Raw genomic sequence first — 27,627 nt, forward strand, 5'->3', positions numbered from 1 at the left:
CTTCTAACAAAGCCACAAATACATGTTGCATCCAAGTAAAGTAAAGTTTTTTAAAACAATCTTGAAATTTACAGTTTGAAATCTGAGAATGTACATTGTGTGAGTCGGGTGTTAAAGTGTCTTGTGCTGTAGTGAAGCCAGAAGAATCAGGCATGATATGAAAATGTAACAATGAGTCCTGTCTTTTTCTTATTGGACTGGACCTGAATGTGGGCAGACCATGTCAGGTCTGAGGAGATGTGGAGATACTTGAAGGACTGCACCCTCTCCACTGGAGCTCCATTGATGATAATGGGCTTGTAGTCTCTGTGCTGACTCTTTCTGAAGTCCACCACCAGCTCCTTGGTCTTGCCAACGTTCAGCTGGAGGTGGTTATCCTGGCACCACGATGCCAGATTCTTCACTTCATCCATGTAGTCTGCCTTGTTGGAGATGGCGCCCAACACCACTGTGTCATCAGCATTTGGCATCCCTCACTGCATGCCGCACGCTGTATGAAGCAGCTTTGGTGCACATATCGCCAGTCGCAAGACCCGCATAGTAAGTGGTGGTCCTGGCATCCACTGGAGCCCGGATTAATCTGTCCACCCACTGTTTCTGGTTCAGGAACATCACAACTCTTGCTGTAAGGATGATAAGATGACAGACACTATGTAAAAATTTTTTTAAATTTCATCCGAATTACAAATCGAATGACATCATCTTCATCACAGGGACATGATTACTGCACGTACAGAATAATCAGTCAAATCAACTTAATAAAGTTTATTTGACCCCAAATAACTTCTTAAAGGCTTTGGTGAGAACACAAACTTTTTCGAGGAAGACCATTTCTGGTGCTTCGATATGCAGCATGTTTCTGTCCAAACTTCAAAAGCTTTGATTTGACCAACAGTAAAGACAGTTTCCTGCTGTTGAACGCTCAGTAAGGCTTCTACCATCTATGAACAGATCTGAAATGTACATTTTAAAATTTATGTTGTATGTAATGTTGTGTTTAATTTTCTTTTTTGGTTTTACATCTTATGTATGTTTATGCTGCCCCAGATTAAATGTATACATTGAAGAGCTGAAGTTGCCTACCTGTGGTAAACAGGAAGCTGTGGGTGGAAAGATTACTGTATGTATGTACCACATGTATTATGTTCTGTTTGCAAAGTGTGGCTGCCGGCAGGAAATGAGACATAGTCAGACGTGGGAACGGTGGGCGAAGCAAGCAGTCTAGCTTTTAAAAATTCTGTTTCTGTTTCTGGCTCATTCTGTGTGATGTGCACTTTCTTTTCTAGATAGATTTATATAAACAAAATTCAAAGCACTGTGTTTTAGTGTTAGTTAAGCTGGATCATTTTAACATTTTCAACTGTACAGAGTGGAGAGAACTGACTTTAAAATAGTTGTAAATGTGTATTGCATGATAAGTGGAGGAATAAGAAAAACCGTATGTAAATGAATACTCACAAATCCATGTTCCACTTCACACAAACATGAAAAAGAAACATGACACAAATGTGCACAACTTGAATAAATTTAGATTCATACACAGATTTAGAATGCCACTGATCCAGAAAACCACAACAACATGAAACATGACTATTACTCAGGTGAGCTTTTCAACAGTAATGTGGAAATGGCAGGTGCTCTATCAGTCATACACATCAACAGTAGAAGGATGCAGAAACTGCACAAAAACAGGAATATTTATATCAGTTCATAGAGTTTAATGTTTTTTCTGTATCTGAGACTAATAACAAAGACTATGATGTGACTAGTTTAAAGTTAAAAGGACCAATAGAAAAGGAGAAGGAGTTGCCCTGTCTGTTGGTGTAAAGCACAGAAAACATGTTTTTTTTTTTTTTTCTGTGTCCCGTTTGGATCTTTACCATCAGAATTGTTGTCTTAAGGCCAAGAAAGATGCCAAGCGGATTTATTTTACCAAGTGGATCATCATGGCCTTGCCATATTGGTCCATTTGATTGACCTTTATTATAATTATGAATTTATTTTATTTTCAGTTGCTACAAACGGGACAGACATGACTGGGGGATAGGACAGGGAGAAAGAATGAAAGAAAGAGAGGGAGAGAAAGAAAACCAAAGGGGAGAAGAGACGGTGAGAAGGGGGGGAAGAGAGAAAAACAAACAAACAAACAAACAAACAAAACACCTGGGTCACCTGTATGGAGAAAAAAAAACAGAAGAGAAAGCAAACAACAAAGAGCAACATAATAAAAAAAAAAAACGGCACCATCACAATAAACTAGCTAGCAGTAGATATCAGTAGATACTAAATAATAAACGATATTATGCAGCACGCAAGATAGACAGCGCACAATGTGCTTTGAGGCAGCAGCCAAGAAAGCTGTAGTCCGCGTCTGTGAATACCCGTGTGTACACCTGTGTGCATACCTGTGTGGATCAGCATGCTTGCATTCCAAAGGTTTCTCCATGTAACGATCTGCTAGGGAGTGTGGGGGGGGCCACAGCCCCGTCCTCCAGGGTATGAAGCAGGTATGGAGGAGATCAAAACTCCAGACATCCAGAGGCCCCCAGAACACAAGAGACCAAGGAAGACCAACAGAGGGGCAGCCGCGCCACTGTCCCAGAAAGAGCTGAGGAGAGTCCCAGATGAGGGTTCACTCAGCAGCCGCGGAGCAGAAGCCAGGGGGGGTTGCAGTGACGCGCCCGTGAGCTCCGCCGGCAGCCAGCTGTGCCTGAGTGACCGAGCCCCAGGCCGAGAGGCCGGGGGCACCCCACCTCCGAAGTGGCCCGAGCGAGCCCCAGGCTCCAGGCCCTGATAAGCGGCCGCCAAGGAGTGAGCCGGTGTGTACCTGGACGCCCACCCCCAGACACAAAGAACCACCAACGCACCGATGCCTGAGGGAGTCCGCCACTGGCAGGGGAAGTGGTGGTGGGTGGAGATAGGCCTCCAAACCTTGGAGGGCCTGAGATGTCCCCAGAGAGGTGGCGTCTGATACCCAACCTGACATATAGACACAGACATACAGGCACACACAGATACAAACATCCATTCCCACCCTCATGCTCTCATATGCACTCACTCCACACTCAACCAACGTGGAGACAGACATAAAGAGACGCTGTACACACGATCACACTCCCCAAGCGTACTCTACAAACCGGGTCTAGGTACCCTTGCCCCTGGAGGGGGGAATTGCACCCAGACCCAGGTGGTGAAAACATGTTTTTAAGTGTAGAAACTGTTGATGAAAAAGATCAAGTATATCCTTTCAGTTGTGTATCATGAACACCAGGTAGCTTCACTGATCCACTCAGTAACAAATTAATAGGTATGTTTGACAAATCAAATGACAACAAGGTAAAAAAAAATGTGTAGTAATTTTTATACTGACTTGTTAAATCCACACAAAGGGACCAATGATTTTATTAATACAGTGTACAGGAAAGCCCTTTTCTGTAGTTCTTAAACCAAACTGATTAACATCTGTTATGGCCACATGTAGAGTTCAGTATGGAAAGATCACCTGGAAGTAGTGAACATGATTTACTGAGACACAGAAATGAATGTATTTGGTGATTAGACTCTGATGACCTATTGTGGCAGAACAGAATCATGGTGGTGATTTAGGACAGGACCCCCCAGAGTCTAGACGCCGGTGGTGATGAAGATGAAGACTGAGGCTTGGATGGAGGTCTGACTGAGGAGTCTGTGAGGTGGAGATGGGTAGAAGGTGGGCTGCAAAAATGAGTTTGAAAATGAGGATGACGGAGAGCAGAGATTTAAACTATGCAACATGGAGGCTGATTGCCCAAAGAAGACAGGCAAGAAAATGATTGGACTAGAGTAATGATTGACAGCATGGAAAAGTGATAGCAGTGTAAAGAACAGAAAAGCAGCCAAACACTCAGGAAAGCAGGCAGATGACCGATTACAGACATTCACTACTGAACTTGTGCATAAGCTTCATAAAACACAGAGAGCAAAATAATAGCGGCTCTACTTATAAATGAACTTTTCCAAGTCCTTGTGTTTGTGGTCTGGTTCTTTTCCTTAGTATCTTGACACATTAGCTCTTAGTTGCAGGTTCTGTCTGTATTGTATTTTTTGAGTTATCAGATTAGACCCTGTGTTAGGTCTAAACTTATAGACCTCGCTGACTCAGAGACTTATTCCCATGAACAAAGCAAGACAGAACAGCGATCGATCGGTTTTAACGTGCACAAGGGAAGCCTGGTCGGATTTTCAGAGCAGCACTCTGCCCTCGACCTCAAACGGCTCTGACCTTGGCTCCCTCTGCAGCCTTTTTGTTAAATACAGTTATAGTTTACACAAGCACCACCCATCGAAAAAACCCACGTGGTGTGTCAGGCACCGTGTGTGTGCGAGCGTGTGTGCGTGGGTGTGTATGCACGTGTGAGTGTCTCTGTGTGCGTGACTTCCTGGTTACAACAGTATTAACTACATTCTTGGTCATAAAAAAGTGTCATCTCACCCCACCCCTGTATACAGTTTAACCCCTCTAACGGTCCACCGTACACAAACACAGGTGAGGCCATAAAGGCAGGACGTTTACTAAACAAGAAAACAAAACCTTCACATAAGATGTGCCTGCAATTAAACACTCTAACCTCCCCCACTATTCAACAGGCCGGGGAGGCGGATAGGAACAAAAGAATGTCTTTGATCATACAGTTTGAAAAAGATCCACAATTTTATGCACAAAAATGACAACATTTAACATTTCACCCTAACACCCTGTTGTTTCTATTTAATCCTTGGTAATTCGGTTTGTTGTCCTAACACCTGGCAGTGTTCCTCTGTGTAAGCGTTCTGTTTTTTAACTTCCTGTTTTAATTTATTTCTTTCCTTCTCCCGTGCCTTAGTGTTCTGTGATTGTTTGATTCAGCTTTGTCTTGTTTTCCAGCCGTAATGACTTCCCTGATTCTGATTGGATTTTGTTACTCTCTGCCTGTGACCTTTAGTTAGTGTAATGTTTTTGCTTTGTTTTTGTTTTGTTTGGGTCCTTATTCTTATCCGGGGGACGGGACAAGGAGCCCAGACCTCCCTCTCCCTGCCCACCTCCTTCAGGCTATCTGGCTCCTTACAGTTTAAATGAATGATGATTCTAGCAAAGCACATGAGGCTTTAAAACGAACAATACTTTGTAATAAAAACAATACAAACTATACAATTAAGTATAGGTTCTACCTTACAGTTACAATTGTAGGGTTTACCTTACAATATAAAGCACCTTGAGGCGACTGTTGTTGTGATTTGGCGCTGTATAAATAAAACTGCATTGAATTAACAAAGCTCTGAAGAGGATAATTAGATGCAGTATATATAAAAGGGGAGATAATCATCTGTGATCCAGTTACAGACCAATTTTTCTGCTTTCCCACAATAAAGAAAATCATTATCATTTAAAGCTTCATCTTTCTTTTAGAAAGCTTCCTGTTTATTGCTTTCTTGCTGTAGTCATGTGCAGGGGCAGGCTAACACCACTAACACAGAACATCAAACCCACCCAAAGTTGTTATTTTTTGTTCGTTTAGGGAGTGTAAGTTCTGATTGGGCAGGCAGCTTACAGCCCACCTACAAAGTGTCCCACTCTCTCACCCACCAACATGATCAGAGACACAAACAGACAAAGGAAGAAGCAGTGCTGTCTGTCTGAGCGTGCAGAGGTGTTCAGCTGCGAACTCAAAGCAAAGCAAACAGGTAACACACACAAACACCTGCTGCTGCAAAGGAATCACTCGAACTATAACCTGCTTAAACTTGTACAGATCAGTCAGTATGCTGTTCATGTCTGACTTACACCAACCTTGCACTGGGATGACACTCTGACACTTTTTTGTCTAAGCAAGGAAATTTACATTTAACATTATCTGGTTGTTAGTCTTCATTAACTTTAATCCATGCAAGATGCCATGGTCCTGAGTCTGACGACTTAGTGTTTTGGGTTTCTTTATATTATTCTGTGTTCTTGTTTATTCTGTTGTCTTTTGTTTAGGTTTGCTATGTGTTAGAGTTTTGTTTTATTACCTGCCTGTGTTCCCTGTCCACGGTGTCACTGTGTCTGCTTGTGAGTCTGTCAAGTTCATTGTCTTTTAGTTTCCTGTTTTATTCTGAAGGTTCTTGTCTCATGTGAGTGTGTTCACTTTACGTTCCCCCTGCCTTGTCAGCTGTGATTTCTCCCAGGTGTGTTCCCCTCCTCTCTCCCATCACTTGATTACTGCTGTGTGTATTTAAGCCCTGTGTGTTCTCCTGCCTGTTGCTGGTTCGTCTGTGTTATTCCCCTCTGTCATCCTGAGTGGTTTCTGTGCGTCTGTCTGGGTCTCTCTGCCCTTCACCCCAGTTGGCTATCATTTCAGGTTTGCTCTTTAATAATTTCATCCTGTGAGCCGTGACACAAGAGAGCCAAAGACAAACTGTTAAGTGTCTAAATAAATAAATAAAAGTGTCAAACCAATTTTTTGTAGCAGAAATACAATTTTTTTTAAAACCAGTGCAAAACTTTTGTTTGGTTTATGTGAGGAGTTTGAGATGGAAGTGATGTCCTTTGTGTTTTTAAACAAGCTGAACACCAAGATAATTTTTTTTCAATTAACCAAAAAGACACAGTTCATCTCTCTTTGAGAAGTCAGGTAAACACATACTACAGGTAAGATCTAGGTCTCTAAACATTTCTGCCACAATTCTGTTCATATACTCCTGTATCCACAAAACATTAATGTATTCCAACAGTATCCACGACAAAATCAATATTTCAGCAATTGAGGTTATTCTGCACAAAAGATTTGTTAACGAATGAATTATGAACAAAAGCCAAAATGCTGATACTATCTAAATTATTTCTGCACTACAGCATCCTCCAACTGCAAACTAGTCACCTGAGTTGCAAAGATCTTTTTCAGCACAAATCTGAGGACACGGTAAAAAGTAAGTACTTAGTATTCACTGCTTGTCCAAAACCATACTGCATGCTGCCACATGTTTGGAGAATCTGTCTTTATAAGCAAGTTCGTCACAGAAAAACCTAAAATCTTTTTTTTTCTCTCCAGTCTTTGGTATTTTTAACAGAGTGATATTATGGCGGCAGCAGCACCTGGTGAGTTCAACCAGACTTCAGTGGTCTGCATGACACATTGTCTAATCATATTGTAGCATGGTGAGATCTCATTGGTTATTGTCATGTAGAGGCAATGCAATACTGGTTCTGATGTTGGAAGAGAATATATGGAACAGGATACTAATAATATCTGTATTGTAAAGAGAAAAAAAGTTGATGAACATTTTCCTTTTTTCATTTGATTATTTTTTTTTTCTAACAAACAAACAAATCTTATCTTCAGGTCATAAATCAGAACTGAATGAAATTTTCTTTTCTTTTAATAACAAACAAAACATCACATTCAGCAAAAATTGGAACTTCAACAACAGAAAGAAAATTCTGTCTGTTTAATGCATGTTCTTTGTGTTCACACACTTAACCTGCACCTAATATACAACAATATCATACTACAACTTAGTAGTATAAGAAGATAAGAGCAGTGCAATATGGACGACAGTACCTACCCTGTGATCAAGTCTTCATAGATTTGTACTTTCTACGTATGTCACATGCCACCTAGTGTTCAAAGGGAGGAAGTGTTCTGTATTGCACATATTGTTTGATTGAATCTGAACACAGCAGCATAGGGACCACAAGCCAGTAGTGCTGTGGTAGTGTAATGTGCAATTCAATTCAGTTTTATTTATACAGCACCAAACCACAACAACAGTCACCTCAAGGCGCTTTATATTGTAAGGTAGACTCTACAATAACACATACAAAGAAAAACCCAATAATCATATGACCCCCCTATAAGCAAGTATAATGGTGGCATTTAATTTTTAGCTATTCTACATGAAAGATATCTATTGTTTAAAAAGATTTAATTTGCTTCAGCATTTGAAATGACAGGTAACAGGGCTGGACTTTGATGTGAACAGAGCAGCCTGCCTCACAACAAGGATAACTCTGAACCGGGCCGTTAATACTATGACAACAACAACTGCAAAAACAGCTTCACACACACATACACATCCGCTTTAGCCAGATTTCCACAGAGAAAAAAACTACACAGAGAGCTTACACACACACACACACACACACACACACACACACACACACACACACACACACACACACACACACACACACGATTATCCAATCCCTTTCAGTCTGACAGAGTGAGACAAAAAAAAAAACCCACATGCATTAAACATCTGTAATTATATAAATATTGTACTGTTAAAGAACACTTACTGTTTTTTAAGGGGAGAATTGCCTCCTTCTTCAGTAACAATGATTGAGGTCACCACCAGTGACTACTGTAGTTATTGGCTCAATGTACAATGTAGTGTTATTAACAGTTTTCTTTGTTTTTTTCTTTATGTCGTACAATACTGTTTTCCATTCCCAACCAGTTTAATCCTTTTATTCAGCTTATTTTATCTAATTTAACTGTTAACCTGTTTTAATCTGACCTTTGACCTTAACCTTAGTCTAAACCTTATTTTTAAAATAAAAACCTTCCACAATTCTTGTATGAAAGCTGTTTTTATGCTAACACCTTAAAAACCAGTAAAAGCCTAACCTTAAACTTAACTTTAAAATAAAACTATTTGATCCTTCTTGACCAAACCAAAATCTCTCTCTTTTAACTTTAACCATAAGTCTTAAATTAAACCTTATTTTATAACCTTTTTCTCAACTTGTAATTACAACTTTATGCATTTAACATGTATCTTATCATATAAACACAATTTGACTGAGAGAACTTTGACTGCTCACATTTAAATTCAGTTTATGTCCATTCTTTGCAGATTTCGGTATAAACAACAGACTCTGCTTACATTTATTTTGAAGGCCTTTTGTAAGTGTGACTCAGTTGTCTCCAGCTCTGGCATCTGACAGCAACTCCGTCAGGAGCCTTTTCAATTGTCTTTTCTCCTTTCTTCCAACCAAAATAAAATAAAAAAATTCACGTTGGGTCACCAATTTGTCATTTTCAACCCTTTCACACATAATAGAGTGGTCTCTAAGTGGACAGCTATTCAAAGGCTGTTTTCTTGTATTTGCATTAGTTTTGACAATATAGTTGCACATAAACATAAAACACCTGGATGACTGAGAACCTTCACAGACATAACACACAGTGTATATTATGTATTTGTTTGTCATACATTGTTTGTCATACATCAAAACATGTGTTGTCCACCTAAGTGGACGTGTAAAAAACTCTTTGAAAAGTACATGTTTAAAAATGAATTTCAAAACTTTTTTTTCATGCCTAAAGTTGAATACATAGAAGAATAGAATAGAATGGAATAATCCTTTAATTGTCCCACAGGGGGAAATTTGGTTGTATCAGCACCACATATACAAACAGAACAGGACACAGAACAGAAACACATTTTTTACATACTTGCATGATGGACAATAGTTACCAAAGCAGAGGACTGTACAGTTATTAAAAATTTGATTACAGATAAATGGCAAACCCAGGTTGTAGTGTGCAAACAGAACAGGATACTGAAAGATGTTTAAATAGTTAAGAATATTTAAGATAATTAGAAAAGTGCAGATTAGGGCTGGCTAATATGACCTAAAATCCATATTACGGTATAATTTAAAGCATGAAAACAGAATTTATTACATTTAACAGAGTTAGAAGTTAGCTCGCTAGTTTCCACCTAAACATGACATAGCATGTTGTGACTGAGAGTTTTCTGACAAAATTCAAACGTACAGCTCTGCTCTCACTTCCAACATAAATGAGGACAGAAAACTAAACAGCAGTGACGTTCGTAGGATTTCTGTTCTTTATAATCTGTGCCAGTGGGAGCATGTACAGGGAGTGCAGAATTATTAGGCAAATGATTATTTTGTCCACATCATCCTCTTCATGCATGTTGTCTTACTCCAAGCTGTATAGGCTCGAAAGCCTACTACCAATTAAGCATATTAGGTGATGTGCATCTCTGTAATGAGAAGGGGTGTGGTCTAATGACAACAACACCCTATATCAGGTGTGCATAATTATTAGGCAACGTCCTTTCCTTTGGCAAAATGGGTCAAAAGAAGGACTTGACAGGCTCAGAAAAGTCAAAAATAGTGAGATATCTTGCAGAGGGATGCAGCAGTCTCAAAATTGCAAAGCTTCTGAAGCGTGATCATCGAACAATCAAGCGTTTCATTCAAAATAGTCAACAGGGTCGCAAGAAGCGTGTGGAAAAACCAAGGCACAAAATAACTGCCCATGAACTGAGAAAAGTCAAGCGTGCAGCTGCCAAGATGCCACTTGCCACCAGTTTGGCCATATTTCAGAGCTGCAACATCACTGGAGTGCCCAAAAGCACAAGGTGTGCAATACTCAGAGACATGGCCAAGGTAAGAAAGGCTAAAAGACGACCACCACTGAACAAGACACACAAGCTGAAACGTCAAGACTGGGCCAAGAAATATCTCAAGACTGGTTTTTCTAAGGTTTTATGGACTGATGAAATGAGAGTGAGTCTTGATGGGCCAGATGGATGGGCCCGTGGCTGGATTGGTAAAGGGCAGAGAGCTCCAGTCCGACTCAGACGGCAGCAAGGTGGAGGTGGAGTACTGGTTTGGGCTGGTATCATCAAAGATGAGCTTGTGGGGCCTTTTCGGGTTGAGGATGGAGTCAAGCTCAACTCCCAGTCCTACTGCCAGTTTCTGGAAGACACCTTCTTCAAGCAGTGGTACAGGAAGAAGTCTGCATCCTTCAAGAAAAACATGATTTCCATGCAGGACAATGCTCCATCACACGCGTCCAAGTACTCCACAGCGTGGCTGGCAAGAAAGGGTATAAAAGAAGAAAAACTAATGACATGGCCTCCTTGTTCACCTGATCTGAACCCCATTGAGAACCTGTGGTCCATCATCAAATGTGAGATTTACAAGGAGGGAAAACAGTACACCTCTCTGAACAGTGTCTGGGAGGCTGTGGTTGCTGCTGCACGCAATGTTGATGGTGAACAGATCAAAACACTGACAGAATCCATGGATGGCAGGCTTTTGAGTGTCCTTGCAAAGAAAGGTGGCTATATTGGTCGCTGATTTGTTTTTGTTTTGTTTTTGAATGTCAGAAATGTATATTTGTGAATGTGGAGATGTTATATTGGTGTCACTGGTAAAAATAAATAATTGAAATGGGTATATATTTGTTTTTGTTAAGTTGCCTAATAATTATGCACAGTAATAGTCACCTGCACACACAGATATCCCCCTAAAATAGCTAAAACTAAAAACAAACTAAAAACTACTTCCACAAACATTCAGCTTTGATATTAATGAGTTTTTTGGGTTCATTGAGAACATGGTTGTTGTTCAATAATAAAATTATTCCTCAAAAATACAACTTGCCTAATAATTCTGCACTCCCTGTAAATGTTAAACAGAAGGGGTCCCAAGATGGAACCTTGGGGAACTCCACATGTGATACTTGTCTGCTCAGATGTGAAGTTACCTGTTGATACAAAGTATTTCCTGTTTTCTACGTATGTTTTGAACCAGTTTAGTACAGTTCCTGAAAGACCTGCCCAGTTCTCCAGTCATTTGAGTAATATGTTGTGGTCGACTGTATCAAATGCTGCACTGAGATCCAGTAAAACTAAGACTAACATTTTTCCACCGTCTGTATTCAGACATATGTCATTAAACACTTTGGTCAGAGCGGTTTCAGTGCTGTGGTTCTGTCTAAAACCTGACTGGAAGGCATCATAGCAGTTACTCTGTTTAAGAAGTAATTGAGCTGTTGAGAAACTGCTTTTTCAATGATCTTACTTAAAAATGGGAGATTTGAGATCGGCCTGTAGTTGTTCATTTGTGTCTTGTCAAGATTGTCCTTTTTCAGTATAGGTTTGATTACAGCAGTTTTTAGTGGTGCTGGAAACACACCTGATAATAAAGAAAAGCTGACGATCTTTAACAGGTCGTCTGACTCCAAAGTCTTTGAGACCTTTTTGAAAAAACTTGTTGGCAGGACATCTAAACAGCAGGAGGAGTTGTTCAGTTGACCTAAGATGTCCTCCAGGTCTTTGCTGTTAATAGGTTGAAACTGTTTCATGGTGTTTAAACAGTTTTTCGGTGGACACAGTACATATCCTGGATCTGCTGTTGATGTACCAATTGCTTGTCTAATCTTTTGGATTTTTTCTGTGAAGAATTTGGCAAAGTCATTGCAGGCCATGGTCGAATGAAGTTCAGCTGCCACTGACACAGGAGGGTTTGTTAGCCTGTCAACTGTAGAAAATAAGACCCGAGCATTATGGCTGTTTTTAGTGATGATGTCAGAGAAGTAGGACCTCCTTGCACTCCTCAGTTGTAAATTATAATTGTGAAGTTTCTCTTTATAGATGTCATAATGAACCTGGAGGTTTGTTTTTCTCCATCTGCGCTCAGCTTTCCTACACTCTCTTTTTTCATTTTTCACCAGTGTGGAGTTTCTCCATGGAGACTTTTTCCTTCCAGAGATAACCTTCACCTTAATGGGAGCAATAGTGTCCATTACATTTAACATGTTAGCATTGAAGCTATTGACGAGCTCATTGACTGACCCTCTGGACAGGTCAGGTGTTAATGGGAAGACCTGGTTAAAAATTGCACTACTGTGTTCAGTTATACACCGTTTTGTGATCACTGTTGTTGATATATTTGTGTGGGCTGAGATTTTACTTTCAAAGAAAACACAGTAATGATCAGACACGCCCACATCAGACACAGTGACCTTTGAAATGCTCAGGCCTTTGGAGATCAGTAGGTCAAGAGTGTGTCCTCTATTATGTGTGGCCTCTGTTACATGCTGAGTCAGCCCAAAGTTGCCCAGAGTGTTACTCAGGTCTTTAGTCCCTTTGTCCTGAGGGTTGTCCACATGAATGTTAAAATCCCCAGCAATAATTACACAGTCAAAATCAACACAGATCACAGACAGCAGTTCACTGAGGTCATTAAAAAAGTCTGTGCAGTATTTGGGAGGCCTGTAAACATTAAGAAACACAACTTTGGATGGGGCCTTCAGCTGTAAAGCCACATATTCAAAAGACTGAAAACTTCCAGGAGATAGCTGCTTACATTGAAATGATTCATTAAATAAGACAGCAACCCCTCCTCCTCTCCTGCTCGCCCTGACCTCACTGATAAAACTGTAGTTAGGAGGGGTCGTCTCGATGAGAACAGCTCCACTGTTACTTTGGTCCAACCAAGTTTCAGTTAAAAACATAAAATCAAGGCTGTGCTCAGTGATTAAATCATTAATTAAAAATGTTTTCCCAGCTAAAGATCTAATGTTTAATAAAGCCAACTTAAGTGTTTTAGAGGCATTACTTGTCCCCTCGTGTTTGGGAGCAGTCTGTGGCACACAAGGTATGTTTACTATATTTAAAGATCTTTTAGAGTGCAGCTCTCTGTGTTTTGACCAGGCCACATGTCTCCTGTCACCTAAAAGTAAAGAAATATTAAAACCTTCTAGTAAACAGGGTCCCAGCTTCTCCTGGGAAAAGTCACCACTGCCATAATCCTCGCAGCCCGGACCCTCCACACATCAGACTGTGGAGACAGAGCATGAAGGTGGTAAGGAGGAACTAGGGGGGGGCGGGGCTGGGCAATGTGACTTCGATTGCTCTGATGAGGGCGGGGCTCGATGGCGAACCTTTGGCTGCTCTGGTGGGGGGTTTATGGGAGACAAAAAGGGATTGGGCCGGGGGGTAGATCTGAGCCCAGCATTGACCCGCTCCATCATCTCCTCAGTGAATTTCAGGTGTGGGGAGGAGGGAGAAAGGGAGGGGGAGGAGGGTGATGGGGGTGATGGCCTGTCAGGGGTTTGGGGGACTGGGGAAGGTCGTGGTCCCTGGTCCTGGTCGTTGATGTTGTTGAGAGAGTTGGAGGCAAATAGGGACCCCTCTTCTTGCCTCAGATGTCTCTCCTTTCTGAGGCTCTTCCCAGGTGGGGGCATGTGAGGCTCCTCCTCAAGGTTTCTGCTGGGCTTTGTCTGTTCTTGGAGTACTGTTTGTTCCTCTTTATGAGATAACTCCTCGTTTATCTCAGCCTTGGCACCAAGCACAGATAGATGACGTATGGAATAAAACAAGTTGGAGGTGAACAATTTCACCCCTGACTTGTTAAAATTAAATCCATTTGCTTTAAACAGATGCCTGCGTTCCCAAAATTTTTTTAAAGTTGTTGATAAAATGCACTGAGTGGTCGGCACATGCTGATATAAGCCATTTATTCAGTGTAAACAACCTGCTGAATCTCTCGTTCAGGAGAACAACTAAGATAATTCATCCACAATACGAGGTTAGTCATTAATGAACTGCAACAACATTCGAACAGAGCAGCTGCGAGAGAATTCAACATTAATGAATTAATGGTACGGAAGTGGAGGAAGCGCAGTTCTTAGCTTTTCCCATATTTCAAAAGTGCTTTGTCTCTTTGCTATGATTGTCGCCCAGCATAATTTGCAGATGATAATGCTTGTAGCCACTGCCATGCTTTCGACCAAAACAGGCGCAGCTTGATGACATCATCAACACCTCCTCTTCTTCCACGTCTGCTCACTCCTGTCGACCTCTTATCTGCTCCCGTTTGAACTCCTTTGCCCCAGAGAATGTCCTTATAACCATTATGAAGTGTGATGTGTAAGCATGCAGCAAAAAGGACCCTTAAGTGCTCTACATCACTGTCAATATTTCATTCCAGACATACCACTGGACGAGGCTTTTGACCCTCAAAGCAAGGAGCTTTCTTTAGACACCTTTTCAGCTTTGACAAAAGTTCAGCTTGGATAACCACATTTACTCAGGGCCTTCTTGATGTGCTGTTCTTCTGCCTCCCTGGCCGCTGTGTTAGTGGGGATGGTGTTGGCTCTATGTTGTAGCGTCCTGATGATACCCAGTTTGAGCTCCAGTGAATGATGAGAGTCAAACCTTAAATACTGATCCGTATACGTAGGTTTACGGTACACATCAGCTTTTAGATGTCCCCCATTACTGATGGAAATCTCACAGTCTAAGAAGGCCAAGTTGTCTTTTCTATATCGTCCCTGATGAATTGTGAATTGTGGAATGTCCTGAGAAACCTGAGAAAGAGGTAATCTGATAAGCTAACAAGATATACTTGTAGATATACTGTAGCATGTTAGCAGTGCACACACACACATACATACATTCACACTGTACATATACTCATGCAAATGGAGGCAAGTGTCAGGGGTGTTATGTGAGCACACGGTCAGATTCTCTTTTCACTTGGGTAGTGCGGTCTATGGATAACTATATTTTATTAACTGTAAATATGTTTTGAAATAGTTAAAAATGTTTATTCCAACTTTCCTGCATTTCCGGCACAGTGTTGGGTAAGTTACTTTAAAAAAGTAATTAATTACTAATTACTAATTACTTAATCAATATTGTATTTAAAATACTTATCTAATTACTGTGTCTGAAAAGTAACTTAATTACTCAATAAGTAATTTAACTGAATACTTCTTAAAATCCCTATAAACCTTGAGTGGACAAACAATAGAAATTAAACTCTTTAAATAATAAATACATTTTTTTAAAAGATGGAGACTCTACAGTACGCAGCGGTAGCATCTCTTCCACAATGTAGCCTGCAATTATTTTTTTAAGCTCACCTTCAGACGCTTTCTGTGCTGCTGAAGTAAAATCAGGTTTTGCTGCTTAGCAGGAGTTGTCGCGGTGTTATCCATGGATGATGAACAAGGATCACTCAGAAGTGTTTGTCCATGCTCTCATGTCAGGCGCTTCAGTAGATTACTCCTGCTATTAACAGCAGCCGATAGTTTTTACATATTACTGTAATGTTCTTGTCTGCTTGTTTCAGAAAAGTGAAGAGACGGGAATATGTACATTTCGTAAAACAGCCACTCGCTTCAACCGAGTCCGACATCTTCCGCTTTAGAATACGACTATGCAGCAAACTGGCGCGAAATGACGTGCAGCTGCACTACAGCGACGTTAAAGCGGCAGTTTATTTTTACCTTTAGAAGATAAATAATGATATTCAGCGAGTTTAATTATTTTACAATTTAACGCAAGTACATTGTAAGTAACTGTAATTAAAATACCTAAAAATGAACAGTAATCAGTTACTCTACTTTTTCAGTGGAAAAGTAATTTAATTACAGTAACGCGTTACTTACACTCAACACTGATCCGGCAGCTTCTTGTCTATTTACACAGACCTAGGAACATAATCTGTTTAATTACATTGATATGAAATCTGTTCATTACATAGAGTGAATGGGATTTTTCATTTCAGAAAGCAAAAATGGTGGCTGGTAAAGTGTTAGAATGCTGATTTGTGTTTTTTCTATTTTTGCAGATGAAGATAAGCCAGAACACATCAGCACTGAGTGTGAGGACTGTAAGAGAAATTAACAACACATAATGAATAAAATAAGATAAACCAATAAATGTGTGGTACAAAATATTATGCCACAAACTTTATAATTTCAAAATATCAACCCAGTAGTAACATATCACAATCTTTAACAAATGAAATAAAAATAAGAGGTTAAATGTAAGTGTTTATGTCTAAATTCACATTTTCTGTTTTGAATAAACTGAATCGTTTGATTTCTTGTACAAAGGATGTGGCGCAACAACTCTAAATATTATTGACTAATAATTACAAAAAACTTAATGAAAAATGAAAGTTAACTCAGTACTCACCTAAAGTCTCTTTTTCAGTGTCTGAGCTGAGGGTCGTTCTGCTGGGGAACAGCTGGTCTAAGAGGAGCTCAGTGGGCAACTTCATACTGGGAGTGACTGTGTTCAGCTCTGAGGATAAAGCAGACCTCTGTCTGAGAGTCAAAAGGGAGCTGAAGGGGAAAGAAATCGATCTCATCAACACTCCAGATCTGCTGTCGGCTAAAATCTCCCCAGAAGATCTGAGGAAACAAGTTGAGGACTGTGTGAGACTCTCTGCTCCTGGACCTCATGTGTTTCTGCTGGTCCTCCAGCCTGCAGACTTCACTGAGGATCACAGACAGAGGCTACAAATGGTCCTTGAACTCTTTGGTGATCCATCATTTGATCGTTCACTGGCTCTGATAATGCCCAAAGACAAGAGTTCAAGTTCCATTGAAAAGTATCAGCAGCATCCACAGTTAGGAGACATAATCAAGAAATGTAGAGAAAAATTGTTGTGGCAGAAGAACCTGGAACAAGAGCAGCTGTTAGCAGCCATAGATACAGTGGTGAAGAAGAGCATGAGGGAGGAAGTTTCCAGTGAGGAAACATCTGTTTCACCCAGTCAAGATGAGGAAGAAAAAGTCCCTGCCAACTTGGATCCTATAAGGGGCGGTGAGTACAGTAAAAATATTTGTTGTATAGCAGAATGTGATGATTTAATGATTAAGTTCAGGCCTTTCAATAAATGTCTGTCTATTAAACACCCTGCAATCCAAGGGGTCTAGGTTGGCCTCCAAACAGACACATCTTTTAAAGATAAAACATTTTAATAATCCTCAGCTCAGGTTGAACAGGTTGGAGAGAAAATGAAAGAGTTTGAGATGATCTGGACATGTGAACAGGAGGGGTATAAAGGATGTTGAGGATGGAGCTGCCAGGCAGGAAAAAAGGAAGACTCCAATAAGCTACATAGACGGACAACATGCAAAGGGTTGGTGTGACAGGAGTAACTAGAGACAGTTAAATGCAGGCCTCAAAAAGAAAGAAACACTTAAATGTCCCATTCAGACATAAAAGCTAAAATGATTATTTAAAACTTGAGGAGAATAAAAGTTCTTAATGTCATATTCCCATCCATCCATCTTCATCCATCCTTCATTCATCCATCTTCCGCTTTATCCGGGGCCGGGTCGCGGGGGCAGCAGCCTAAGCAGAGAGGCCCAGACCTCCCTCTCCCCAGCCACCTCCTCCAGCTTATCTGGGGGAATACCAAGGCGTTCCCAGGCCAGCCGAGAGATATAATCTCTCCAGCGTGTCCTGGGTCTGCCCCGGGGCCTCCTCCCGGTGGGACATGCCCGTAACACCTCACCCAGGAGGCACAAGATTTAACATGTTTATTTGCAGATAGTAATGAATTCAGAATTAACACTGACTGTGATGCTGTGAGATCAAGGAGACATGGCAAGGGTAGTGTAGTTAGTCTGAGAGCACATGGGCACTGTCACAAAAGCTCACGAGATTCTAACAATGTAAAGTGGTTTGCGCAGAAACAGAGATGAATTCAAAGAAAAATCTGACACAAAACTTGGTACCACTGAGGCCTGCCACATACCCTGGCTGATGCAACGATCTAGCAATGGCAAAAGCCTGTCCATAAGATGCTGGTTTATGAGACACTCCTCAAGACCTGGCTCCAAGGAAAGGGCTTCAGTCCCCATATTCCTATATCTATATCTTCTGTGAATTATTGCCTTATAATGGTGGAGGGGTTTGTGCGTCCCAGGGATCCCAGGGGCAATGTTGTTGGGTGTTTTTGGCCCCTTGGCAGGGTCTCTGATGACAAATTGGTTCTGGGTGAGGGACTAGGCGATTCAAAACTCCTATTAATGAAACATCTGGGGAACCTTCCTTGATGCATGTTCAATCAATGAGGTATGTAAATCCCAAACCTGCAGCCAGCCAAGACTGAAGAAGCCACTTGTATGAGTGACAAAACGTTTCTCCCACTGAAAGCTCTACTTCCAGATGAACAGAATCAACTTTTTGTGATCTAGGCAACATTTCACCCTGCCAGGGGTAGGTGCCTGGTGGCAAGTGCCTGGTAGCTGGGCCTTAGTCCATGAGGCCGGCCGGGACACAGCCTGAAAAAGGGACATGGGCTCACCCTATTGTTGGTCCACCACTCTAGTTACACTAGTATCCCCTCGTCTTGGTGTCTGCACATTGGAGTTTATCTTGGTGGACAAGAGGGTTTGTTCTCTGCGCCTTATGGTAGGGGATGGGTCCTGACTGTTTCTTGCACTTGCCATACGACAGTTCCGAGTACCCAGCCTTCCTGGAGCCCCTGGGTGAGTGCTTGAGGGTGCTCCACCTAGGGACCCTGTTGTCTTACTGGGAGATTTCAACACACATGTGAGCAATGACAGTGAGACCTGGCTGGGCGTGATTGGGAGGAATGGCCTGCAAGATCTCAACCCAAGCGGTGTTCTTTTACTGGACTTCTATGCAATCCACAGTTTGTTCATAACAAACACCACATTTGAACATAAGCATGCCCATAAGTGCATGTGACACCCTAGGCCAAAGGTCGATGATCAATTTTGTTATTGTATCATCAGATTTAGGAACGTATGTTCTGGACACTTAAATGACGAGAGGTGCTGAGCTGTCAACTGATCACCACCTGGTAGTGAGTTGGATCAAGTGGTGGGGGAGGATGCTGAACAGACCTAGGTCACCTAAACATATAGTGAGGATGCAAGATCTTCAACTCATACCTCTGGCAGAGTTTTGACAGCTTCCTGAGAGAGACTGGGGACATTGAATCTTAATGGACCATGTTCAGCAATCTCTGTTACTGAAGCTGCTGCACTGAAGAAGGACTCTTATCATGCTTGGTTAGCCTGTGGGACTTCGGAGACAGCCGATAGGTACTGACAGGCGAAGTAGATTGTGGCTCAGGCTGTGGCTGAAGCAACAACTTGTGGGGGGAGGAGTTTGAAGATGCAATGGAAAAAGACTTTTGGACTGCCTCAAAAAGATTCTGGGAAAATGTCAGGCATCTCAGGAGGGAAAAGTGGTGCTCTACCTACACTGTGTATAGTGTGGGCAGCATGCGTCTTCTGAAGAGGAAGCAGAGTCTGGGATGAGGCACGATGACGACGACTTATCCATCACTGGGGGTGAGTTCACTGAGTTAACCAACTCGTTCGTGGCAGGGCCCCTGGGGTGGATGAGGCTCGCTCTGAGTTCCTGAAGGCTCTGGATGTTGTAGGGCTTTCTTGGTTGACACATCTCTACAATGTTGCTTGGACATCAGGGATGGTACCTCTAGATTGGAAGACCAGGATGGGGGTTCCTATCTTCAAGAATGAGGAGAGAGGGGCGTGTTCCAACTACAGGGGGATTACACTGTATTTCTTCTTCACTCACTATGTGATTATACACCTCTCTGCATTTCATCATCACAACAAGTCTTTTGTCCGTTTCCCTTGTCTCACCCCAAGCGGTTATAGCAGATGGCCCCGCCCCTCCCAGAGTTTGATTCTGCTGGGGGTCTTCCTGTTAAAAGGGATTTTTCCTTCTCACTATTGCCAAAGCACTTGCTGATAGGGGGTCATATGATCTTTCAGTTTTTCTCTGTATGTATTATTGTAGGGTCTACCTTGCAATATAAAGCACCTATAAATTGTTCATGAGTGAGTGGAGCGGGAGATCGGCAGATGGATTGGTGCTGCGGATAATGTACCAGTCTGTCGTGGTAAAGAGAAATCTGACCATAAGAGCGAAGCTCTCAGTTTATTGGTTGATCTACATCCGTACCCTCAACTATGGTCAAGAGCTTTGGATAGTGACCAAAAGAATGAGACTGCAGATAGACGCTTTCTCAAATGATGGCTGGCCTTTCCCTTAACAAAGCGTGAGGAATTTGGCCATCCAGGAGGGGCTCAGAGTACAGCCACTATTCCTCCACATCGAAAAAAAACAGTTGAGGTGCTTTGGGCATCTGACAAGGATGCTTCATTGTGGGCGTCTCCTGGTAAGGTGTTCTGGGCATCTACCACTGGTAGGAGGCCCCAGGGCAGATCCTTGACACACTGGGGAGATCATATTTCTTGCCTTATCCTTCATCTAGAATCTAGGATAATATTCAAAGATGGTACTGGTTGCACATTGTGAGTAGAAGTTGCATCTCTTCCTCCCAATACATCTGTTGCTAACTAAGTTTTTTAAAATAGAATTGTCATTTTACATGAACAACAAATTTATGGAAACTCCACACCAACTGTGCAGAAGTAAAAAAATAAAATAAAATAAGGAACAAATCAAGAATATATAGCAACAGAAGAGATATGTGCAGTTTAGAAGAATATACACAAACTAGAAGAATATATACAAAACAAGAGAAAGGCACACAATGGAGAGTGAAGGGCATGGTCTGTGTGTGACTGGCCTGAATGGTGAGGGTTAGTCAGACCATGACTCAGATCGGTGAGGTGGGCAGGGTTGGGGTGTGGGGGGATAGTGTTTGTTAAAAGTCCCAATGGTCCAGGGGAAGAAGCTGTTAGTGAGTTTGGAGGTGTGGGGCCTGATTGACCTGAGGCGTCAACCAGAGGGCAGCGGGTCAAATACGTGGTGATAGGGGTGCGAGGGGTCACCTGTGATGGACCTGGTTTTTCTGAAAGGGAAGATCTGGCGATCGCCTCCAGGGTTGGCGGTGGTATTTACACACTCCGCAGACTTCACGTTCTTAGTAGAAGCCCCTACATGCCAAACACCGAGGCAGAAGGAGAGCACGCTCTCCTACTTAGGAAAGAGAAAGAAATATGAAAATTAGTGTTTAAAAAAAGAGCTGATCAACAGGTCCAAGCTATTTAATGGGATGTAGTAAAACTATGGTGAGGAAAATGTGTGTTTCATAATTTTGAAATAGATTTAAGTTTTATCTTTTATTTTACAGCACATGAACTCAGGATAATGCTGTTTGGAAAAAGTGAGAACAAAAAATCATCCCTGGAAAAGATCATCATTCAAAAAAAAGAGTTTAATATTCCTAAAGTTCTTGGAGGAAAACAATGTTGTGCTGCCTCTGGAGAGTGGAACGGGAAACCTCTCACCGTAGTCAAAACCCCTGACATCTTCAGTCTTTCTGTGAAAACATTGTTAGAAGAGATGAAGAGCTGTGTGAGTCTCTGTCCTCCTGGACCAAACGTTCTGCTGCTGTTAGTCAAACCTTCAGATTTCAATGAGAAGAACAGAAAAAATCTGAATTTGGTCCTGAGTGTATTTGGTCAAAATGTCTTTAAGCACTCAATGGTCATTATAACACATAATGAGAAATGGAGCAACTCAGTAGAAAAACTAATTGAAGACTGCAATCAAAGGCAGCATTTAGTTAATTTTGACAAAAAAGATTCTTCTAAAATTTACTCAGAGTTGATGCTAAAAATAAATAACATAGTGAGTGAAAACTGGGGAGAGTATCTCACGTTAAAAGAAGAGGCTAAACCCAAAATGAAGTCCAGTCTGAACCTGGTTCTGTGTGGGAGGAGAGGAGCAGGGAAGACGTCAGCAGCCAAGGCCATTTTAGGTCAGACTGAGCTTCATTCAGCCTCCAACTCATCAGAGTGTGTTAAACATCAGGGAGAGGTGTGTGGACGTTGGGTTTCCCTGGTGGAGCTGCCTGCCTTGTATGGAAAACCTCAGGAGGCAGTGATGGAGGAATCATTCAAGTGTATCTCCCTCTGTGATCCTGAGGGTGTCCATGCCTTCATCCTGGTCCTACCTGTGGCTCCCCTCACTGATGAAGACAAGGGAGAGTTAGAGACCATCGAGAACACATTCAGCTCTCGAGTCAATGACTTCACCATGATTCTGTTCCCTGTCGAGTCACATCCTACAGTTTCAGCTGTTCTTAACATTGTAAGACAAGACAAGGATATCCAGCAGCTCCTTCAGACCTTCAGACAAAGATATGTGGTCCTCAACATCAAAGACAAAAAGATTTCAGAGATGTTTGAGGTGGTGGACAAAATCGTCGAGGCAACGGACAAACCACACCGTTATACGGCTACAACATTTTTACATGCACAAATGGAGAAAGTCTTACAACTAAAGATGAACATGGTCACTGGTAAGTACTGTAGACATTCATATTTTTCCTGTGTTCAGTGATCCAAATAGTTTTAAGCCAGTAGTATACAAGTGTCAACGTTTAAGCTAACTCTGGTTGTTTTCATGTTTTTGGTGAAGTTGGAGAACAGGACTCAGACTGTCTCAGGATTGTGCTGATTGGGAAGACCGGCTGTGGAAAGAGCTCTACAGGAAACACCATTTTAGGAAGGAATGAGTTTAAGGCTGAATCAAGTCAAATATCAGTCACAACATGGTGTCAGAAGGCAAAGAGTGAGGTGGACGGTCGTCCTGTTGTTGTAGTTGACACTCCTGGTCTGTTTGACACAACTTTGACCAATGATGAAGTTCATGAAGAGATGGTGAAATGTGTCAGCCAGCTGGCTCCAGGACCACATGTCTTTTTGCTGGTGTTGCAGGTTGGCAGATTCACAGAAGAGGAGAAAGAGACCCTTAAACTAATTAATAAAGCCTTTGGGAAGAATTCAGAAAAGTTCACCATCATTCTTTTAACCAGAGGAGATGATCTGGAACGTCAGGGAGAGTCTATTGATGATTACATCAAGAACAAATGTCACAGTTCCTTTCAGAAGCTGATCCATAACTGCGGAGGAAGATACCATGTGTTTAATAACTCTGAGACACAAAACCGCACACAAGTCAGTGAGCTGATAGCAAAGATTGACACCATGGTGAAGGACAATGGAGGAAGCTTCTACACCAACGAGATGCTGCAAGAGGCTGAAACTGCAATAAAGAAGGAAATGCTGAGGATCCTGAAGGAGAAGGAAGAAGAGATTCAGAAGGAAAAGGAAGAGATTGAAAGAAAATATAAAGAGAAAATGGAAACCATGAAGAAAAGAATCGATGAAGAGAGAGAAAAAATGGAAAAAGAGAGAAAAAAGAAAGCCAAAGAACTCGAGGAAATGGAAGGGAAAATTAAGTTGGAACAAGAAAAGAGAAAGAAAGAACAGGAAATCAGAGAACAAGAGAGAAAGGAAAAGGAAGCTGAAGAAGAAAAACTTCGAGAGAATTTTATAAAGCAACTTCAAAAGTTGGACAGTGAAATTCAGTTAGAAAAAGAGGAGAAGAAAAGTGTTGACAGAAAGCTGGAAGAGACCAGAGAAGAGATGAGAAGAAAACAAGAGGCCTGGGAGAAGACATTGAAAGAAGAGCGCGAGAAACAAAGGCAAGAAGATGAAGAGAGATGGCAGTCCGAGAAGCAGAGAATAGAAAAACTGCAGCAAGATTACAATCAAGAAAAACTATTATATGAACAAAACAAACAAAAAGAGGATCAGCGTCGAAGAGAACAGGAGGAACAAAAGTTAAAAGAATTGGAGAAAGGTTACAAGAAATCTCTGGAAGATCTAAAGAAGAATTATGAAGAAGAAGCCAGAAAGAAAGCAGAAGAGTTCAATGAATCCCAAAAGAAATACATGGAGGAAATAGCAGCTCAGAAGGAAGAACATGAGAAGGAAATGAATGACTTAGTGAAACGTGTGACCAAAAAGAGTGAAAACCTGAAAAAGATCAAGACTTTAGTGGAAAAACATGAGAAACAAATGAGGAATGCAAAAAATGAGGAGGAAAAAGAAGAACTACAGGAAAAACATGAAAAACAATTAAGTGAACTGATGCAAGAAATCTTGAACCAAGGGACCAATGACTCATCAGCCTGCAGCATTTTATGAAGACCTGATGTGGTGATCAGTTACTTTTTACTGAACAAAGAGTTTTTCCTTAGTTGAGCTTTTTATGTACAAAGAAGTTCATTTAAGTTGTTTCTTCTTGTAAACATTATTAGTTTTGCTCTATACTGAACTGTAAGTAAAATGAGTCTGATTTCTCATTTTCTATAATGTTTGGTAAAAATCTGCATTTTTAAAAATCATACATTGTTGTTATAAATGTAGTCTCCTATTGACAGAAAATCTAAATTAGGTGCATTATTTTATTTCTTATGTTTATTGGGAGTAGTTAGTGAGTAATAGGGAAGTCTTTTTATGTAGTTTCTTTGGGGTTTTTTGTTTTTAAAAAAATGCAGGTGTGATTAGTAATTATCACATTTTATTGTAAATAAAATTCTAAATGTATAAGAATAAAATGGATAAATGAATAAACGAATGAACAGTTTAATCAAATTGACCACTCAAAGCACTCAAAGTGCTTTAGGCAACTTGCTTCATTTACACAAGCACGTTTTTCTATGTTCTTTCTGTCTAACCTCCAAAAGTTGATTCTGTTCATCTGGACGTAGCGTTTTTTGGGAGAAACGTTTCGTCACTCATCCAAGTGACGTCTTCAGCCTCAGCTGACTGCAGGTTTCCCCAAATCTTATAAACAGGACATTTGCATAATGACTGAAACCAGCCCACTGAAGGAACAATGGGCTGGGAGGTCTGGCAATCCTCCTGCACTTAACAGCGTACACTATGTTACTCTGTTTGTGTCGGGGGACCCGATCCTTGGGTTGGAACAATTTTTGGCGCAGCGTGTTTTGGGGTTTAAAAGCCACAGAGACACAGTGTTTAGAAAAAATGCATCTCAGCTGCTCCGATACTCCTGACACATATGGGATCACTACAGGTTTTCGCTTGGGCAGCGGTTGTCCTTCTCTCCTGGATCGGCTGGAGCTTTCTTTAAGAGCCTTTCCAGCTTTGACAAAAGTCCAGCTGGGGTAACCACATTTACTCAGGGCCTTCTTGATGTTCTTCTGCCTCCCTGGCTGCTGTGTCAGTGGGGATGGTGTTCACTCTGTGTTGTAACGTCCTGATGACACCCAGTTTGTGCTCTGGTGGATGATGAGAGCCAAACCTTAGATACTGATCCATATGTGTAGGTTTACGTTACACGTCACATGTCCCCCATTACTGATGGAAATCTCACAGTCTAAGAAGCCTAACCTGCCACTTTTCATATCCTCCCTGGTGAATTTGATGTGTCGGTCCAGCGAGTTAATGTGATCTGTGAATTGTGGTACGTCCTGAGATTTGATTTTCACCCAGGTGTCATCCACATATCTGAACCAATGGCTTGGTGGTGTTCCAGGGTAGGACAGCAAAGCCCTCTTTTCCACTTCTTCCGTGTACAAATTGGCCACGATGGGTGAAACTGGGGAGCCCATGGCACACCCATGTTTCTGCCTGTAGAACTGACCCTTGTATGTGAAGTAGGTGGAATGAAGACACAGTTCCAAAAGCAAACACATTTGGTCGATGCTGAGAGTGGTCCTGTTGCTGAGGTTGGTGTCATCCTGTAATCTCTTACGAACTACCTCCAACGCTTCCATGACTGGGATGCAAGTGAAGAGAGATGTAATGTCGTACGAGACCATGGTTTCATCTGCCTCCATAATGACATCTCTCACCTTCCCAACAAAATCCAGGGTGTTCTTGATGTGGTGTTCAGAGCTGCCCACCAGTGGGTTGAGGATCAAACCCAGAAACTTGGAGATGTTATAGGTGACCGAGTTGATCATGCAGACAATCGGTCTTAAAGGTGCACCCTGTTTATGTATTTTCAGTAAACCATACAGGCTTGGTGTAGCTTCCCCTGGGTACAGCCTGTGGTATGAGGTCCGGTCAATAGCCTTGTCTTGTTCTAACTGCTTCAGACAGTCTATCACCCTCTTCCTGTAGCCACTTCCTGGGCCTCGTTTCAGGGGCTCATAAGTATTTTCATCTCTGAGTAGTGATAAGATTTTCTCATGATTGTCTTTCTGGTTTAGCAATACTGTGCACCTACCCTTTTCTGCCGGAAGGATGATAATGTTGATGTCGTCACTAAGTGATGTGAGTGCCTTGCTCTCCTCCATGGTGATGTTGGATGCTGGGGGCTTTGCATTGCTGAGACAGGCCGAAACTTTCGTCCGTAGTTGCTCTGCTTCCACTTCTGCAATATTGTTGTTACAAATTGCTGTTTCTGTGGCTGTGATCAGCTCCACTAGCGGGATTTGTCTCGGTGTGGCAGCAAAATTCAACCCTTTAGCAAGGATATTTTTCTCTGTTTGGGTGAGCTGTCTGTCAGACAAATTCTTCACCCACTTGTCCACATCCTCCGTGTCACATCCTTGTCTCTTTTGGCCACTGAGGACACTCTCCGTATTTTGCGGTGGTTTGCGACGTACAACAAGTCAAACTTCCTTTGTTTCCTGGTCTTAGTGGGCTGGTTTCAGTCATTATACAAATGTACTGTTTATAAGACCTTTCGGTGAGTAGGCTCTACCACCTGAGCTACAGCCAAGTGAACCCTCTACCTTCAGATTTTTGTTTAAACTAGTGTAAACATAATCTTTTTGCAGCTCACTGAGACATTCGGTTAGGGGTGGAGGACTTTTTGGTCTTTAACAATAAATTCTGGATATGGCAGGTGCCCACCCATGTATGCTAGCTTTGAAGCACAATTATTGGAACTTGTGAACGGATGGCATCACACAGTCTCTATTTGATTATTTTGCCAACTCCTTACTTACTACATGCACCTAAAAAGAAAATGTACAAGCTGCGATAACTGTTTCTGATCAAATGAAGAGTAGACTGATATATGAAATATTCCTTTATTGGGTGAGAAAATCAGACCATGTCATAACTGCTGTAAGTCACACAGAATAGATATCAGAGCCTTAAACAGGCTGACGTCTGCTAAATGGGTCAAACTGGGCAGAAAGTCTACAAACACATAACATCCTTATAGAATATGATGTAACACTATAGATCAACTTAGCTCAGAATATATAAAGCATATAAACAGTTACAGCAATATGATGCAACAAACACAGCA

At 41.6% G+C, this 27,627-nt stretch overlaps 1 protein-coding gene across 1 annotated transcript; it reads left to right on the forward strand.

Moving 5' to 3' along the window:
* Window positions 1–3,582: 3,582 nt before the first annotated feature.
* On the forward strand, window positions 3,583–24,862 carry LOC309719133 (uncharacterized protein). Its single transcript, XM_082555025.1, has 8 exons — window positions 3,583–3,709; window positions 5,535–5,700; window positions 6,851–6,924; window positions 7,047–7,093; window positions 16,403–16,444; window positions 16,771–17,385; window positions 21,674–22,846; window positions 22,966–24,862. Exons 4-8 carry the CDS (start codon window positions 7,075–7,077, stop codon window positions 24,537–24,539), a joined length of 3,423 nt encoding a protein of 1,140 aa, XP_082411151.1. The 5' UTR covers window positions 3,583–3,709; window positions 5,535–5,700; window positions 6,851–6,924; window positions 7,047–7,074; the 3' UTR covers window positions 24,540–24,862.
* The last annotated feature ends 2,765 nt before the right edge of the window (window positions 24,863–27,627 follow it).

Source organism: Aulonocara stuartgranti, assembly GCF_965226115.1.
Source record: "Aulonocara stuartgranti genome assembly, chromosome: 12".
NCBI lineage: Eukaryota > Metazoa > Chordata > Actinopteri > Cichliformes > Cichlidae > Aulonocara > Aulonocara stuartgranti.